We start from the raw sequence: 19,869 nt of genomic DNA on the forward strand, positions 1-19,869 counted from the left end.
ATCCAATGCCAAGAGTGGCTGCGCATCGGCAATGTCTTGTGATGGATCGGAAAATAATTCCTGTGACTCAAGCGGAAGGTATATGGTGGTGTTGGTGGTGGTGTCTTTGGGGGTGCACACAGCAGAGCGTGAAGAAGAGGGTGCAGATCGAGAGGATGAGGAGGGTGCAGAAGAGTAAGGCTCAGTGAGCCACTCAACCAAGTCTGGTGCGTCCTTTGACGTAATCGCACGCACCTTCTGCAATTTGCCACTTTGGCTCAAGTCTGTTGCTCCTGCCCTACCCCTACCACCCCTGCGGAAGGACCTGCCTCTTCCTCTGCCTGTCATTTTTTAAATCACCCTGTGACAAAAGTCTCTCGAGAAGTGCAGTATGTATGTGGAAGAAGGTATATAACACCCCGCTTCAATCTGTCATTTTTGGAGGCCACTGGTCTATCACACTAGTTATAATACTTTTTTTTAATTGCGTTAGTCACTCTTTGTAGTATCGCTGCTGAACCGCTCAGCAGTCACAATGCTGCATAGTGGAAATGCATGTCCCTGCTCAGAACACCAAACTGTCCCTCAGTCCCTACACTGATAAAAGACAGCTGCAGAATCGGGCAGCACAGCAGTCAGCAGTGCACCATAATATACTTTGTATATTTAAAAGAAAGTATATTATACATTTACAACCCTATATACTGTACACCTATAAATGGACCTTTGTGGACCTAGTAGCAAGTGATTTGCAGACTGTCCCTGCTCAGAACACCAAACTGTCCTTCAGTCCCTACACTGATAAAAGACAGCTGCAGAACGGGGCAGCAATTAGCTCAGCAGCACAGCAGTCAAGTATAATATGCTGTCTATATTTGAAAGAAAGTATATTATACGTGTACAACCCTATATACTGTACACCTATAAAAGGGCCTTTGTGGACCTAGTAGCTAGTGATTTGCAGACTGTCCCTGCTCAGAACACCAAACTGTTCCTCAGTCCCTAAACTGATAAAAGACAGCTGCAGAATCAGCCAGCACTCAGCAGCACAGCAGTCAGCAGTGCACCATACTATACTTTGTATATTTGAAAGAAGGTATATTATACGTGTACAACCCTATATACTGTACACCTATAAAAGGACCTTTGTGGACCTAGTAGCTAGTGATTTGCAGACTATGCCTGCTCAGAACACCAAACTGTCCCTCAGTCCCTACACTGATAAAAGACAGCTGTAGAACCGGGCAGCACTCAGCAGCACAGCAGTCAGCAGTGCACCATAATATACTTTGAATACTGTACACCCATACCAATCCTTAAAAGGACCTTTATGGACCTAATAATAATAGCTAGTGATTAAACTGACTGTCCCTGCTCCACACAGCGTCCTGTCCCTACACTGACAAAAGACAGCTGCAAAATCTGTCAGCAGTGCACTCAGCAATCAGCAGCACAGCCGTCAGCAGCAGTGCTCCAGAAACCTATATACTATACACCTATACCAGTCCTTAAAAGGACCTTTGTGGACCTAATAGTAATAGCTAGTGATTAAACTGACTGTCCCTGCTCCACACAGCGTCCTCTCCCTACACTAACAAAAGACAGCTGCAGAATCGGTCAGCAGTGCACTCAGCAATCACCAGCACAGCAGTCAGCAGCAGTGCACCAGAATCCTATATACTGTACACCTATACCAGTCCTGAAAAGGGTTTTTGTGGACCTAATAGCTAGCGATTTGTGTCACTACAGTCTGTCCCTGCTCCACACAGCAACCTCTCCCTACACTTACAAAAGACAGAATGTAAAATGGCCGCCAGATCAGGTCTGTTTATAAGGTAGGGAGAATGTCCAATTGTCCATGTGCTGAAATGTCTCAATTGGCTGTCCTGTACCCCATGATGGATGTGTCATGGGTCAAAGTTCTTCACAATGTAAACAAATATGGCCGCCGCGAACAGCGGCAGAAGTCCGCCGGTTTGGCAAATCGCGAACAAGCAAAATTTTCTGCGAACCGACCGCCGGGCGACTCGCAAGGCCATCTCTAGGCACTAATACAACTGTCAAAAAACAATAGGTATGCAAAGATAAACAACATAAAGAGGGAGTCTTTTAGTCTTTGAGAAAAGTCCATATAAAAACACTGTGGCATGAAGTTCACATTATGGCAGCATCAGCAATCTCTCTTCCACGCAGGATCTGGGGAAGCTCCCACTAGCAAACCATGTAAAAACAAAAAGAAGGAGAAAAAAGCACCACTATCTAAGTGTAGCATTTGTTAAAACATATTTATGAAATGAAAAACAAGCTATATAGTGGGAATTCTACACCGATCACCTATGTAATGAGGAGTTTACAATGACCACCAATGTGAAGAGGAATTTGCACTGACCAACATGTAATGGGGAATTATATGCAAACCCACCGATATCAAGAATGATTTCTAAACACAAATAGAATCGGAGCATTTACACCAACCACCAGTGTAAGGGGGAACATACAATGACCGCCATGTAAGGGGGGATTTACACTGATAACCATTGTTGAGGAGATTTGTACTGACCACCAATGTAAGGTGACACTTTTCCACTGATCACCAATGTTAAGAGGGATTTACACTGACCACCAATGTAAAGGGGGTTTTACACTGACCACCAGTGTAAGGGTAATTCTGCACTTACCACCAACGTAAAGGGAAATGTACACTGATCATCAATATAATGAAGAATTTATGCTGACAACCAATGTAATGGGGGATTTTACATCAAACAATAAAGGGGGATTTCTACATTGGCCACCAATGTAAGGGGGGATTTACTCACCACCATCTTAAAGGGGGCTTCTAAATTAACCACACATGTAAGGAAGGATTCAAAACTGGTCACAAATGCAAGTTTGGGTTTATTTACCAATTACCAATATAAAGAGGAGTTTCTACACTGGCCACCCATGTAGTGGGGATTTGCACTAACCACTAATGTCATGGGGATTTACAGTGACCACTAATGTAATAGGAACATTCACATTAACTACCAATGTAAGGAAGGATTTACATTAAACACCAATGTTAGGAAAACCTTCACACTGGCCACTAATTGTGAATGAATGGATTGTACACCATGCCCCAATGTAATGAGAAGATTTACACTGACCACCACCTGCGTGGTCGGTGTAAATTTGTGTGTCTGTCGGGAATGCATGCAAAATCACTTTCCTGACACCACAGAAATGTGCTGCCCTTTAGTAGATACACAACAGTGCCATTAATTGTTAATGACACCCTCAAGCATCTGCTAAGATTTGCGTATTCACAAGCACCAAAATTCAGGGTGCTGTGGCACCATGTTATTTTGAAAAAGGGTTCCACGTCCAATTTGCTTACCTTTGCAGAACAGGCTGATGTTAGGCTTAATGACCACAGTTGTAGGCAGGACTTTTCAGCATCCCCTTTACCTCCCCAGTGGGCAGCATTCAACCGAAGTGATGGTGGATATGTCCCCAGGGGGGCGTGTTATGCATATGAATGCCGCCTGTATTCAAATATCAATGCAGTGGTCCGTGGCTATTTATATATTAATGCCGCCACTATTTACATATCAATGCAGGTTATTTACATGTAAACACAAGATCTGCAGGTGAGTACATGGCAATAGGCAGAGCTGGGCAGCATTAGTAACACAACTTCACACTGAGATATCGGCACACAGCATGGGACTAAAACGTAACCACTTAAGCCCCGGACTAACTGTCAGCCTAAGGACCAGAGGTCTTTTTAGAATTTCGCACTGCACTGCTTTAACTGGTAATTGGGCAGTCATGCAATGTTGTACCCAACCGAAATTTGCGTCCTTTTCTTCCCACAAATAGAGCTTTCTTTTGATGGTATTTGATTGCCTCTGCGATGTTTATTTTTTACGATATAAAAGGAAAAAGACAGAAAATTTGGAAAAAAAAAGATATTTTCTACTTTTTGTTATAAGAAAAATCGAATAAACTAAATTTTAGTCATACATTTAGGCCAAAATATATTCAGCCACATGTCTTTAGTAAAAAAAAATGTCAATAAGTATATATTTATTGGTTTGCGCAAAAGTTATAGCGTCTACAAACTAGAGTACATTTTCTGGAATTTCCACAGCTTTTAATTTATGACTGCCTATCTCATTTCTTGAGGTGCTAAAATGGCAGGGCAGTACAACCCCCCCCCCCCCCAATGACCCCATTTTGGAAAGTAGACACCCCAAGGAAATTGCTGAGGGGCATGCTGAGCCCATTGAATATATTTTTTTTGTCCCAAGTGATTGAATAATGACACAAAAAAAAAAAAAGTTTACAAAAAGTTGTCACTAAATGATATATTGCTCACACATGCCATAGTTATATGTGGAATTGCACCCCAAAATACATTCTGCTGCTTCTTCTGAGTATGGGGATACCACATATGTGGGACTTTTTGGGAGCCTAGCCGCGTACGGCACCCCGAAAACCAATCACTGCCTTCAGGATTTCTAAGGGTGCAAATTTTTGATTTCACTCCTCACTACCTATCACAGTTTCGAAGGCCATAAAATGCCAAAATAGCACAAACCCACCCCCCCATGACCTCATTTCATTTTGGAAAGTAGACACCCCAAGCTATTTACTGAGAGGCATGTTGAGTCCATGGAATATTTTAGATTTTGCCACAAATTGCAGGAATATTACAAACTTTTTTTATTTTGCACAAAGTTGTCACTAAATGATATATTGCTCACACATGCTATGGGCATATGTGAAATTACGCCCCAAAATACCAAGCACCGCCTTCAGGATTTAAATATAAAACGTTGCCAAAAAAAAACTGTTAGCGATCGCAGGGATCAGGCCTGACTCTGCGAACGCTGCAGTTATGTGTTTAGTGTTTTGTAAGTGACAGTGATCGATCGATCGATACTGCACTTGGATGGGCTGGGCGGAGGGGCAAAACGCAGGTGCTAGCAGGTATCTGGGCTGATCCCACTAACAATGCGTTTTTTTGGAACCCTAAACTGCTGAGGACGCTAGTATAGATCTGATCAGATCAGATATTGATCTGTTCAGATATTATACCACTACGGAAGGTGTATGCTTTGCGCGTGGGTGTTAGGGGTACTGGTACTAACCTAGCGCTGCCTGGGGCGACGCAGACCCTGACCCTAAAACCAAATTGATATCACCCGCCGGGTGATCAGGGGGTTAAACCTTTATTGGGTAATAAATGGTGGGTGCCCTGATGCTATAAAAAGCAAAGTAGCTAACCAGAGTCGGGGGGGGCGATGGGGGGGTGATCAGGGGGTGATTTGTGCACCTATGTGTACCTACGTGTCAGTGTAGTGTTGGTGCACACTTACTATGTCTTCTCCTCACAGTACGGAGCGATCGAGAGGGGATGGCCAGAAACCAACGGCCATCCCCTCATCCCGGATCGCTCCTGAAGCGAAACGGACCCCCCACCTGCTGGAAGGCAAGCACGTACGGGTACGTGCTTGTGCCTGTACATGCCATTCTGCTGACGTAGAATTACAGGCGGCGGTCCTTAAGTGGTTAAAGGAACAAGGGAATTTAAACTGGGATAGTTGGCAAATATGAGGCAGCTAGTTTGGGCCCCATAACAATGATTGGGCCATAGGCAGCTGCCCCTGTTGTCCTGTTTTAAAGATGGCCCTGGGCATATTTATAAGTCTCTAGCAGGTGGCAACCTTGCAGGTGGTCATTGGTGACCACCTGCAAGGTTGCCACATGCTGGAGACTTATCGATACGCCACACTTTGGTAGTGGAACTGTTCTCTCCTTTTTGTTTTTGCATAGAAAGTTCAGTTAGCTCAGTGACTCTGTGTTCACTTAAAACAAGTAGTCATATGCAGGAGAATTTTAAAAAATATCAATTGCCCTTAGATGATTGAAGTGAACATAGCTTCACTGGGCTAAATTAACATTTTTAGTTATTCAACTATTGTCTTCATTGACTATAGACAGACTAAAAACTGGGTACAAGCAATACTTTAAACCTCACTCGCCCTTTGCCCAATGCAAGGTAAATCCACAAGTTTACATCAATGTTGTTTCTGCTACTACTTACACTACTTAGATAAAGTTGGAATTTGAACAGTCTTCAGTTTAAATGCCGATATGTTCTCCACTAAGCTTAGGCTGTGTGATGTGCATAAGATTGCAAGGGCTTACCTCTCTCTATGAAAACTTCTAGTAGGACATCGCTCCACTGAGTATGTAGATATTGCCGAATCTCCCAACCATTGCCACTGTAGTTGAAATAAAAACAAGATCAAATAAAAATCATTTTAATGAATGGTTAAAGGATGTATTCATAAACAGTTATAAAACACCTGCTGCATTTGTTTTTCATGCAATAAACATGTATATTTATAGTTTTACTGTATATTGTGTCACCCAAGACTGGGTGATCATTTATTTTGGTTGGTATTCTGCTTTTTGAACATTGGTCCCTGAACACATAGGGTCCTAAACGCAAGTACCACTTGGTACAGTGTTTGGCAACAGTGTATTTCTGCCTGCCGTAGACTGACAGACCGCAGGCAGTGGCGCTGGATGCAGCATCTATGGCTCCCTCTCTGCTGCAGTTACATAACATTTACAGGTCTTTCTCTTCCACAGCCTGTGACTGGACAGTGAAAGTAGAAGCGGCAGACTAATGAGCCCTTCACTCTCTCACGCTACTATCTTCTTCTGTCACCATGCTCCTTGTTTGCACATAAGCATTGCAGCAAAACAAACTGTTTTCTTCTCCCTCTTCCAGTTTGAGACTTGTTGCATTGCTTACTTAAAAAAAAATGTGTACTAATAAATATAGGGTGTAATTAACTTATGCCTTACATATTTGAAGTTTAGCTTTAATTCTGATTACATATAAAGCCTGTAAATGCCTACTGCCTTACTGAGCCTGGCCCTGTTTGAATACCTTTAAAGAAGTTTTCCACAAGCATAAGATGACCACCCTTTAAATTGTTCCTACAAAAGTCTTTGCTAATTACACATTATAATTTAGCAAGACTACTAATAAGGCAGCAGCATGCATGAGGAATGATTGTTGCAGATGAGCTTCGAGGTAAAAAAACGCAGGAAATTAATTGGCTGAAAAACTTCTCATTGATAATAGCTTCCCTCTGTTTTTCTGTTTTCTGGAAATCTTGGAAAGTTGGCAAGGTATGTGATGTACGATGGAAATAATCATACAGTTAATCATGATTTTTTTAATGTATTTCTGATAAAATTAGGCAATGCTAGTGCTACTCTACCATTCATTTGCTTTATTTGTAATTACACATAGCTAATTCCAATCAAAAGGTTATTCATTTTAATGATAACTATAAATGTAGGACATTTCAGTATCTATCTTTTATCGTCACATTTCTTTTGTCTTTTTACCAGCTGGTAGTACCAGAGTATTGCATCCATGGCCTCTTCTGTCTCATGTTTATGTGTGCTGCTGAATGGGTCACTCTTGGTCTGAATATACCACTGCTATTCTACCACCTTTGGAGGTAACTATTTATTTATTTTGTGTATTAATATTAGTGAAATATGCAAATAAATTATCCATATTCTGCATGGCTTTGTGTATATAAAACACCATAAATCTCTCCTCACTCCATGCTAATATATATAAATATAATATACACACCACATTACAAACCCTATTGACCTCAAATAAATGAAATAATACAATGTGAAAATACGGCGTCTTTCCAAGATTGTAATTAAGCAATAGTGTAAAAAATAATGTACAGTATATAAAGTTATTATTATACAAAACACTTAGGGGGTAGTTTACTATAGCGCCAAGGCGCTAATGCGAATTAGCGCTAATTAGCGCTAAAACGGTATTCACTATAGCGTTGGTGAGAAAATACCTCAAAAATCAAATTTACTATAGTTCCCTAAAACCAAATAGCGCACAAACCCTTACTCTGCTAAAACCTGGAGAACTGCACGTGGAAATAATGTTTAGAGCATGATATAATTGTCTAAATGGTACTGAAATATGTGGTATATTATTTAAAGATAATCTGCTTTTAAACTGTGTGAAAAAGTGATTTCTACACTGAAATATCTTTAAAAGTCTGAGAAGTGAAAAATTCCCCGTTTTGGACAACCAGGTGCCAACTCAACTGAGCATGCTCAGACCTGCAACTATCTCTCATTTTAACTCAAGTGTCTTTTTTACCCCGCTCTATAGTAAATACTGAAATGACAGCTAATTGGAGAGCATTTTTTGGGAGTGAAAATCTGCTCTATTATAGTCCAATGCAAGTTTTAGCCATTGATTCTAATGGAACAATTGTAACTTTCACAAAAAAAAAAAAACCTTTTAAAGTGGAGGGCCACCATGAAAAACAAAAGTACATTAAAAATGAGCAAAAAATCAGAAAAAAAAAAATGATTTTTTTTTTAAACTTACCAGAAATGCCTGTTGCTAGGCATATCGTCCTAAGCTGCCTCTTCCTCCTCCGCGGTGATGTTCTGTCTTCTCTCCTCCATGCGGCGTCTTCTGGGTAATGGGTCACGCTGTGTTCTAGGAACTGCGCGCCCCATTCACAAAGCGCTGCGCGACTCGCGCATTTGCAGTAGGAAACGGGCAGTGAAGCTCCACTGCCTGTTTCCCTTAGTTGAAATGGCAGCACCGGGACCCGAGAGCCGAGGGACGGGTCAGACTTGGGCGGCCGACATCGCGGGCGCCCTGGACAGGTAAGTCTGCTTATTAAAAGTCAGCAGCTACAGTGTTTGCAGCTGCTGACTTTTAAAAAAAAATGTTTTAAAGCTGGCTCTCCTCTTTAATGTTGAGATAAAATGTATCTTTCTCTGAAATAAAATTTCCTTTGCAACATTGTTGCTACTACATAAAATATTTTGTTTTTAACAATACTAAAATGTGGAATGTTTGATGTTTTGGTAAAATATATTTTTCTCTCTCACTTTCACTTGTTACTCTCCATCTCACAACAATCTTTACCCAAAAATCACACAGTTGTCTTTAAAAAGCACAAACAATACCATTGCTGATACAAATTGAAAATTAATCACATTTTATTGTGCTTTTTATGATTTGCAAATATTCATAATTTGAGCCCAAAATTGTCATGTGTGTACCAACATCAGAAATCAAAATGTAATTCCCAAAAATGTGAGGGTAATATTCTACTCTCACCCACAAAAAAACACCAAATATCACAGAATAAATCAAGAAGAATAACTCTTGAGTAATGTAATTACACCACCTGTCCAAATAAATGCTGTATTTATGTGTATTTATGTGCATTTATGTGGAGAAGTAGGGATGGCCGAACTGTTCGCCCGGCGGTCGGTTCGTGGCGAATTTTGCGTGTTTGCGATTCGCCCGATCAGCGGACTATTGCCGCTGTTCGCCCAGCGGACATATGTGTTTACAGTGTGAAAGAACTTTGACCCATGATGACACATCCATCATGGGGTACAGGCCAGCCAATTGAGACATTTCAGCACATGGACAATTGGACAATCACCCTACCTTAAAAATAGACCTGATCTGGTGGCCATTTTACAATCTGTCTTTTGTCAGTGTAGGGAAAGGTTGCTGTGTGGAGCAGGGACAGACTGTAGTGACACAAATCGCTAGCTATTAGGTCCACAAAAGTCCTTTTAAGGACTGGTATAGGTGTAGTACAGTATATAGGGTTCAGTGCACTGCTGTGCTGGTGATTGTAGCAGCCTGTCTTTTGTCAGTGTAGGGACAGGACGCTGTGGGCAGCAGGGAGAGACTGTAGTGATACAAATCACTATCTATTAGGTCCACAAAAGTCCTTTTAAGGACTGGCATATGTGTAGTACAGTATATAGGGTTCAGTGCACTGCTGTGCTTGTGATTGCAGCTGTCTTTTGTCAGTGTAGGGACAGGACGCTGTGTGCAGCAGGGACAGTCAGTTTAATCACTAGCTAGCTATTACTATTAGGTTCACAAAGGTCCTTTTAAGGACTGGTATAGGTATAAAATATACAGGGTTGTGGTGCACTGCTGCTGACTGCTGCCCTATTCTGCAGCAGTCTTTTATCAGTGTAGGGACTGAGGGACAGGCTGCAAATCACTAGCTACTAGGTCCACAAAGGTCCTTTTAAGGACTGGTATAGGTGTACAATATATAGGGTGCTGGTGCATTGCTGTGCTGGTGATTGCAGCTTTCTTTTGTCAGTATAGGGACAGGATGTGGTGTGAAGCAGGGACAGTCAGTTTAATCACTAGCTAGCTATTACTACTAGGTCCACAATGGTCATTTTAAGGACTGGTATAGGTGTACAATATATAGGGTGCTGGTGCAGGGTTGTGCTGCAGATTACTGCTGGTACTCTTTTATTAGTGTAGGGACTGAGGTACAGTCTGCAAATCACTAGCTACTAGGTCCACAAAGGTCCTTGTAAGGACTGGTATAGATGTACAATATATAGGGTTGTGGTGCACTGCTGCTGACTGCTGCCCTATTCTGCAGCAGTCTTTTATCAGTGTAGGGACTGAGGGACAGTCTGCAAATCACTAGCTACTAGGTCTACAAAGGTCCTTTTAAGGTGTTGTGTTGTGATTGCAGCTGTCTTTTGTCAGTGTAGGGACAGGACTCGGTGTGGAGCAGGGACAGTCAGCTTAATCACTAGCTAGCTATTACTACTAGGTCCACAAAGGTCCTTTTAAGGGCTGGTATAGATGTACAATATATAGGGTGCTGGTGCACTGCTGTTGACTGCTGCCCTATTCTGCAGCAGTCTTTTATCAGTGTAGGGACTGAGGGACAGTCTGCAAATCACTAGCTACTAGGTCCACAAAGGTCCTTGTAAGGACTGGTATAGGTGTACTATTTGGTGTGCAGTATATAGGGGTGTAATACACGTATAAAATACTTGCACATATAGAAAGCATAGTATAGTGCATTTCCACTCTGCAGCATTGTGACTGCTGAGCGGTTCTGCAGCGATACTACAAAGAGTGACAAACGCAATAAAAAAAAGTATTATAACTGGTGTGATAGACCAGTGGCCCCCAAAAACAATAGATTGAAGCGGGGTGTTATATACCTTCTTCCACATACAGACTGCACTTCTCGAGAGACTTTTGTCACAGGGTGATTTAAAAAATGACAGACAGAGGAAGAGGCAGGCCCTTCCGCAGGGGTGGTAGGGGTAGGGCAGGAGCAACAGGCTTGAGCCAAAGTGGCAAATTGCAGAAGGTGCGTGCGATTACGTCAAAGGACGCACCAAACTTGGTTGAGTGGCTCACTCAGCCTTACTCTTCTGCACCCTCCTCATCCTCTCGAACTGCACCCTCTTCTTCACTCTCTGCTGTGTGCACCCTCAAAGACACTACCACCACCACCACCATATACCTTCTGCTTGAGTCACAGGAATTATTTTCCGATCCATATCAAGACATTTCCAATGCGCAGCCACTCATTGGATCAGGAAGACGAGGTAGCAACGACCACCACTAAGCACTCTGACGACAGTACCCAGATCAGCCCAAGGAGGAAGTTGGTCCATGGTGTTGCTGCCTACTCTGAGATCTCTAATTATAGCAGTGGGGAAGGTGACGTCGATTATGACGTGTCTAGTGATGTCACGTGGGTGCCCACAAGAGAGGAAGAGGAGGGGAGTTCAGAGGGAGATATGGACCAGCAGATAGGGAGAAACAGGAAGAACTTACATTGCACAGGAGGGACAAAGCAGACTGCTAATGTATCAGGAGCGAGGTATCAACCATGTACGGTCACATCTGGCGCTCCCAGGACGCCGGCACATGGCTCCGCAGTGTGGGCTTTTTTTAACGTGTCCGCTGCTGACAATAGTGTTGCCATCTGCAATCTTTGCAGTCAATGCATAAGTCGCGGTAAGCCCAGCACTCACCTAGGGACGACCGCCTTAAGAAGGCACATGAGCTGCCATCACCGAGCCCAGTGGGAGCAACGAAACACACAAAGCCACACTCTAGGCTCTCACCGTCCAGCCTCGTCTTCCACTTCTCCTTCTCCTCTCTCCTTACAATTGTCCTCCACTCCACCTTCCATCACGCCATCCTCACGTTTTTCTGCAAAAAGGCAGGCTTCCGTGGGCTAAATGTTTGAGCGTAAAAAAAATGACACCGGATAACCCTCTTGCCCAACGGTTGACAGCTGGCTTGTCAGAACTGATAGCCCGCCAACTACTGCCATATAAACTGGTGGACTCTGAGGCCTTTCGAAAATTTGTGGCCATTGGAACACCACAATGGAAGGTCCCAGGAAGGAAGTGTTTCTCACAGAAGGGCATCCCAGAGCTATATGGCCATGTTCAGCAGCAAGTGAATGTATCTCTGGCACACAGTGTCGGTGCCAAGATACATCTGACCACAGACACGTGGTCTAGCAAACACGGGCAGGGAAGGTATATCACTTTTACTGCCCACTGCCGTCAAGCATGTAACCCGTGGCCCCCGTGTAGATTTGGTTTTACTGCCACGGATTGCATGCAGGCCTGGCTCTTCTTCTCCTCCCCCTACTCCATCCTCCTCCCTCTCCTCCTTGGCTGACTCCTCCTTTTCCGCAGCTCCCCAGAACCTATTCGACATGCCAGTTGAGACGTTGCCATGCTGTGCTGCGTCTGTTGTGCCTGGAAGCCAAAAGCCACACTGGCCCTGCACTCCTTTCAGCTTTGCGTTCACAGGCAGATCAGTGGCTAACACCGCTCAATTTGACAGTTGGTAAAGTGGTGTGTGACAACGGTGCCAATCTGGTTAGCGCATTGAAACAGGGCAAAATGACGCACATACCATGCATGGTACATGTCTTAAACTTGGTCGTGCAGCGATTCCTTGTCAAATACCCTGGGGTCCAGCACATCTTGCAGCAGGCAAGTAAAATCTCGGGCCGTTTCAGAAGATCTTACACGGCCATGGCTGGCCTTGCTGACATTCAGCGGTGACACAATCTGCCGGTCAGATGTCTTATTTGCGATTGCCCGACGCGATGGAACTCAACCCTCTATATGCTTGATAGGCTGCTCCAGCAGAAACATGCAGTTAACGTCTACCTGTACAAAATCTGCGGCAGAACAGGTTCTTGGGAGCTTGGTTTTTTTCACCGCGCCAGTGGCTGCTCATGCGCGATGCATGCAGACTTCTGCAGCCATTTGATGAGATCACCAAACTGGTCAGTCGCAGCCATGGCGCCATCAGCGACATGGTACCTTATGCCTTCTTTATGGAGCGTGCATTGCGTAATATCATTGATCAAGCCGTGGAGGAGCAGGAGAAGGAAGATGAGGAAGTCGCAATGCTGGATTAATTCCCAGGGGGGGGGGGCTACTCTATCTGAGACAAGTCAACAACAGGAGTCTGAAGAGGAGTCAGAGGAGGATGGTGCCAGGGGGCGGATAAGAGCAAGAAGAGCATGCTTTAAACCTTTCTGGGATCCCTGTTGTTGTGCGTGGATGGGGAGAGGAGAACGAGGAGGACGACATTATCCTGGATGATGAGCAGGAGCCAGGCCATCACACCGCTTCCAGTTTAGTGCAAATAGAGGCCTTCATGCTCCAGTGTTTTAACAGGGACCCCTTATAAAAAGCATAAAGGGTCAAGGACCAGTACTGGGTGGCAACGTACTTAGACCCCCGGTTCAAACACAAAATGGCGGAAATGTTACCACCGTCACAGAGGGCTGTCACAATGGAGCAATTCCAGGCCTTGCTTCGAGAAATGCTGCATTCTGCTTTTGCGTGCGCTGGCAGAGGAGGAATTCCCATTTCCAGAGAAAGAGTTGCAGGAACCAATCCAACAGTGCCTGCAAGAAGAGGGCGGTTTGAAGATGTGTTGGTGACTCCTGATATGAGGTCATTCTTTCAGCTGACACATCGATGGGTCTCATCCGGATCCAGCATCAGGGAACGCCTAGACTGACAGGTGTCCAACTACATCGGGTTAACGGCCGATGTGGACGCTCTGAGGAGTGATGAACCCCTGGACTACTGGGTGGGCAGGCTTGACCTCTGGCCAGAGCTGTTGGCTTGCCCTTCGTCCTGTGTCCTGTCCGAAAGGACGTTCAGCGCAGCAGGGGGGATCGTGACCAATAAGCGCACTCGCCTAGCTCACGACAGTGTTGACTACCTCACATTTATAAAAATTAATGAGGCATGGATCTTGGAGGAATTCAACACAAGTGACCAATAGACCATGTATATCTCTATAAACAATTTATTTAATCGAGCACACAGACCTTTTTTCTACCTTTGGCTCACTTCCTTGTACAAAAAAAGCACACCGTACTATATGCCCATACCCTCCTGTTTGAAGAGGTTGAGCGGTGTCATATTTTTGGGGCCCAGCAGCGAGTTGCTGGTATCAGTGCTCTCTATCTCGGTGCTGGTGTGGTGTCAGTGCTCTCTCTATCACGGTGCTGGTGTGGTGTCAGTGCTCTCTATAACGGTGCTGGTGTCAGTGCTCTATATCATGGTGCTGGTGTCAGTGCTCTATATCACAGTGCTGGTGTCAGTGCACTCTATCACGGTGCTGGTGTCAGTGCTCTATATCATGGTGCTGGTGTCAGTGCACTCTATCACGGTGCTGGTGTCAGTGCACTCTATCACGGTGCTGGTGTCAGTGCTCTATATCACGGTGCTGGTGTCAGTGCTCTATATCACATTGCTGGTTTCAGTACACTCTATCACGGCGCTGGTGTCAGTGCTCTCACAGTGCTGCTGTCAGCACACTCTATCACGGTGCTGGTGTCAGTGCTCTATATAACGGTGCTGGTGATCATCTCCTGCACCCTCTTCATAGCTTACCCTGACCTTTCCTCTCCTCCATTGCCTTCATGAGCTCCTGAGTCCTGAATTGTCAAAATTTTCACAGATAAAAAAAGAATGCTTGTAGTTGTCGATCCCAGATTCACTTCATACATGTGTTATGTCCGTGGCCATGTGGTGGGACTATGTGTGCACAGCTAGTAAGTATTTTGTGGCTGAAAATATGACCTGTAGGTTTTTAAAGTTCGCCTGCCATTGAAGTCAATGGGGCCCACCGTGAACTTTGCGGTTCGCAAACTTTTGGCCGCGTTTGCAGTTCGCGTTTGCAAAACATCCCGTCGGAAGTTTGTCCATCTCTATGGAGGTTGGTACCACACATGGCAGTTCCATGGCTTAGGGGTTAGAACTTTTGCTTAGCATCCCTGAGTGTCTGGGTTCAAATCCACAACATGCTGCTTCATGTGGATCAGTTGTCTCATCTCCCAGGTCCTATAACTATGTCTAAATGTAGTATTTATGTGTAGGAGGGTTCCACCACCATTGTAAATCTTGACAGATACACTATTTAGCCAAAAGTATAGGGATGCCTGCCTTTACACACACATGAACTTTAATGGAAGCCCAGTCTTAGTCCGTAAGGTTACAATTTGATTTGGCCCACCCTTTGCAGCTAGAGCAGCTTCTGGGAAGGCTGTTCACACGGTTTAGTGCATCTATGGGAAGGTTTGATCATTCTTCCAGAACTGCATTTGTGAGGCCAGGCACTTATGTTGGATGAGAAGGCCTGGCTCTCAGCCTCTGCTCTAATTCAAGCAAAGGGTGTTCTATTGGGTTGAGGTCAGGACTCTGTGCAGGCCAGTCAAGTTTCTCCACCCTAAACTTGCTCATCCTTGTCTTTATGGACCATGCTTTATGCACTGGTGTGCAGTCATGTTGGAACAGGAAGGTGCCATCCCCAAACTGTCCCCACAAAGTTGGGAGCATGAAATTGTCTTGGTATGATGATGCCTTAAGAGTTCCCTTCACTGGAACTAAGGGGCCAACCCTTGAAAAACAACCTCATGCCATAATCCCCCCTCCACCAAATGATTTGGACCAGTGCACAAAGCAAGGTCCATAAAGACATGGGTGAGCGAGTTTGGGGTGGAGGAACTTGACTGGCCTGGACAGAGTCCTGACCTCAACACAACAGAACACCTTGGAGATGAATTAGAGCGGAGACTGTAAGCCAGGCCTTCTCATCCATCATCAGTGCCTGACTGCACAAATGCACTTGGAAGAATGGTCAAACATTTTTATAGACACACTCCTAAACCTTGTGGACAGCCTTCCAAGAAGAGTTGAAGCTGTTGTAGCTGCAAAGGGTGGGCCAACTCAATATTGAACCTACGGACTAAGACTGGGACACCATTACAGTTCATGTGCTTTTAAAGGCAGGCGTCCCAATACTTAGGCCAATATATTGTATAATGCTTGTGACACCGAGCATGGCTATGGACTTAGAGCTGGTTCACACCACAGAGATGCAGACACCATATGCAAGGCTGCCTGCTGGCTTAGTGCGTAGCAATTATGTCTTGCAGTATTGGGGTTGTTAGTTCAATTCCTCAACATGCTAATGCTTGTGTTGAAGTTTATATGTTCTCCCGGTGTGGGTTTCTCACTACAATCAAAAGACATGCTGGCTTTTATTTGGCTCCTGTCGAAATAGTCTCTAATGTAAGAAATTTAATTTTGGACTTTAGATTGGAAGCTCATGACATTTGTATTGTCTGACACTTCTACCCTTCTATATCTCCAAACCCTTCCCCCCCATTAAACCAGACCAGACTGAGTTTGGAGTAAATGGCCAACGGCCTTGATTTATTAACCAAAATGTATAAATAACAAATATAAACTTTTATAAATAACTTTTAATAATAACACCTTGTAAACTTTCCCTTTAACACTGGAACATGGGTCCTTAGCATATCAAGGACCCTACTGGTCACTGCACCATCTATTTTACCTCTTGACCTCCAGACGGTATCCCCTGTCTCGGAGGCTAAACCCAAACCAAGCAGTGACCCACCCCTTTTCTCCTCCGGTTACCCCCTTGTAACCAGGAAGTACATCAACCACCATCCCCATCCCCCTGGATGGGTACAACCTAATTACCACTAAACTGACCCCCCAAACAACCAGCACACCCCTACACCAACCTCCTACCAAACCCCAGGGGAGGGTGGGTGGGAATCGCTTCCTCCTCCGCTCCACGAGTGGCCTAGCTTCCGCTCGGCTTCCCGCTGTACGCATAGGCTCCGCCCCCTGCTGGCCCCGCCTCCCGACTTCTTAAAGCGGCCCGTGCAATATGTTAAAAGCGGCGACAGTGCATGCAAACGAAATGTCATGCTGTCCCTCCGCTTAGCAGCCTACGGCTGCTGCTCCGTGCCTCTCTTGACATTTGTATTGTCTGACACTTCTACCCTTCTATATCTCCAAACCCTTCCCCCCCATTAAACCAGACCAGACTGAGTTTGGAGTAAATGGCCAACGGCCTTGATTTATTAACCAAAATGTATAAATAACAAATATAAACTTTTATAAATAACTTTTAATAATAACACCTTGTAAACTTTCCCTTTAACACTGGAACATGGGTCCTTAGCATATCAAGGACCCTACTGGTCACTGCACCATCTATTTTACCTCTTGACCTCCAGACGGTATCCCCTGTCTCGGAGGCTAAACCCAAACCAAGCAGTGACCCACCCCTTTTCTCCTCCGGTTACCCCCTTGTAACCAGGAAGTACATCAACCACCATCCCCATCCCCCTGGATGGGTACAACCTAATTACCACTAAACTGACCCCCCAAACAACAGCCACAGCTCGAAAGGTGGTAAAGCCTTACCCTTTCGAGCACCGCCACACACACAGTCCCCTCTGAATCCCCTCCTGCAGGCCTAACGCCCACAAGTCCGTCCCCACCTCATTTAAATGAACCCCGTCACTTCTCAAGTATCGCCAGGTCTCACACTCCAACTCCCGATGCCTGATGGCCAACCCCCCGGTCCTGCCGAAAAACCTGCTGACTTCTTTGTTGACCTTGACCCGGGCCCTATCCACCTTCTTGTCTGACTGCGCCCACCTCCATGACATCCTGCCCACCATGTCCGACCATATCAAGACCATGCCCGGGTAGGCAGCCTTCAACCGAAAGCTGTCGCACTTAATATCCCGTATGAGGTCCCTCATGGACCTGACCCCCATGTCATTGCCCCCCACATGGAGGATCAACACGTCAGGCGGCCGGTCCAAGCGGGCAAACCTGTGGACTTCCCCCAGCACCCTGTTCCATCGCATACCAGGGACCCCAATCCATCGAACCTGGGCTTCTTGTCTGGGAATCCCAAGCTGTCTCCCGTTAGGACGAACATCAGCTCTCTTCGCTCCCCAGAACACATATGAATGGCCCAGAATCCAGACCAAAGCCACCTCCGAACCTGTAAATAAAACCCAGTAAATACATAACAACCAACAACAGATGTGCTATGCCGATGTATGTCCCCCCCTTTCCCCCCCCCCCCCACCTGATCAGGCCTAAACCAACAGATGTGGCCGAACATACAGCCTAAACCTCCCAGATTCCCACCGTCCTATTCTCTTCACCGCCTCCGCACTAAGCCCGGCCCTGGCCGCCTCCGTAGCCGCCCCTATTCGAAAAGAGTGCGACGAAAAACGGCCCCGGTCAAACCCCGCTGCCGTGACGCACTTCTGCAATATGGCATTAAACTGAAACTTGGACAAAAAGGTACCATCCGCATGTATAAAAAAGGGGCCCGCCACCCGTGGCCGGACGCCCAGGAAAGCCGCCACCGTCCCCACCGGACATATGTCCCTCTCCGCAATAGGGGCCACTTCCACCAGTACCCCACTCCCCTCCTGATCCGTCTTTGACTTGCGCAACCAAATTCTGACCCCCTCCTGACCCCATTCCACATCGCACGCCTCCAACCCCCCGACCCGACACTTGGCCGGGCAGAACAGCTCCCCTATCCTGAAAGCCCCAAAAAACATCAAAGAAAAAGCCACCCTAAAGAGGCACTGTTCGTAATAGGACCCGCACACCGCCTCCACCACCTTGCACAGACCCCGAAGCATCTGAAAGGAAACCGGGCACCGCCCGTCCCTCCGTCTATGCTCCCTTCGATACCCCTTTACCGCCTGTCGCAGCCAAAACTCCTTGGTAAAATCCGGACTCCCTTCCCATTTAAACAAGAAGGCCAACCCAGCCAGCTTCCTGTCTATGGATGCCGCCGAAACCCCCCTGTCCATATCCCTGCAAAGAAAGTAAAATACAGCTTGAGCCATGCCCGCCTCACCCGGGGCTATGCCGATCGCCGCAAGACATTCCAACCACTCCTGCCAAACCTTTGAATATGCCCTCCATGTTGCCTTACACACCGACCTCTCAATCAACCGCGCTGCAATTCCACTGCTATGTTCCACATCCAAGCCGGGCATGCGACCCCGTGACGCTCTGCCTCCGGTGCCAGCCCCCGAAACCTGTCCCACTGAAAACGAGACAGAGCGTCAGCCAAATTGTTCTCCACTCCCGGCAGATGCACAGCATAGATGAACGCATTAACCTGCAAACAACGCAAAACCAAGTGGCGTACTAGCCTGACCACCGGCCCAGAGGCCGCCGTCAGCCGATTAACCACATGCACCACCCCCAAGTTGTCGCAATTGAAGCGTACCTTCAAATTCCGAAAAGACTCCCCCCAAATCTCCAAGGCCACCACAATGGGAAACAGTTCAAGCAACACCAGGTTCTTCAGGAGCCCGGCATCCGCCCACTCCGCAGGCCACGGTGCTGCGCACCACTGACCCTTAAAGTAAGCGCCGAAACCCGACGACCCCGCCGCGTCAGTGAACAACTCCAGATCCCAATTGCTGATGGGACCCGACATCCACAGTGCACGCCCGTTGAAGGAGGCCAAAAAGGCCTGCCACACCCCAAGATCGTCCTTGTGCTCCTGTTTTAGAGTCACGAAATGAGTCGGTGACCGGACCCCCGCCGTGGCCGAGGCCAACCGGCGGCTGAAAACCCGCCCCATCGGAA

At 45.9% G+C, this 19,869-nt stretch overlaps 1 protein-coding gene across 2 annotated transcripts in view; it reads left to right on the forward strand.

Annotated features, from left to right (window-relative positions):
* The window catches only part of CNIH2 (cornichon family AMPA receptor auxiliary protein 2), a 484,921-nt gene that overhangs the window by 374,194 nt on the left and 90,858 nt on the right, over positions 1 to 19,869 (forward strand). For both annotated transcript variants that reach the window (XM_077456800.1, XM_077456789.1), the window contains one exon: positions 7,402 to 7,514. In XM_077456800.1, coding sequence (XP_077312926.1) covers positions 7,402 to 7,514 — 113 coding nt within the window. The remainder of the gene's footprint in view (positions 1 to 7,401; positions 7,515 to 19,869) is intronic.

Source organism: Lithobates pipiens, unplaced genomic scaffold (assembly GCF_037356315.1).
Source record: "Lithobates pipiens isolate NorthernLeopardFrog02 unplaced genomic scaffold, aLitPip1_a1.2 Scaffold_10, whole genome shotgun sequence".
Lineage (NCBI taxonomy): Eukaryota > Metazoa > Chordata > Amphibia > Anura > Ranidae > Lithobates > Lithobates pipiens.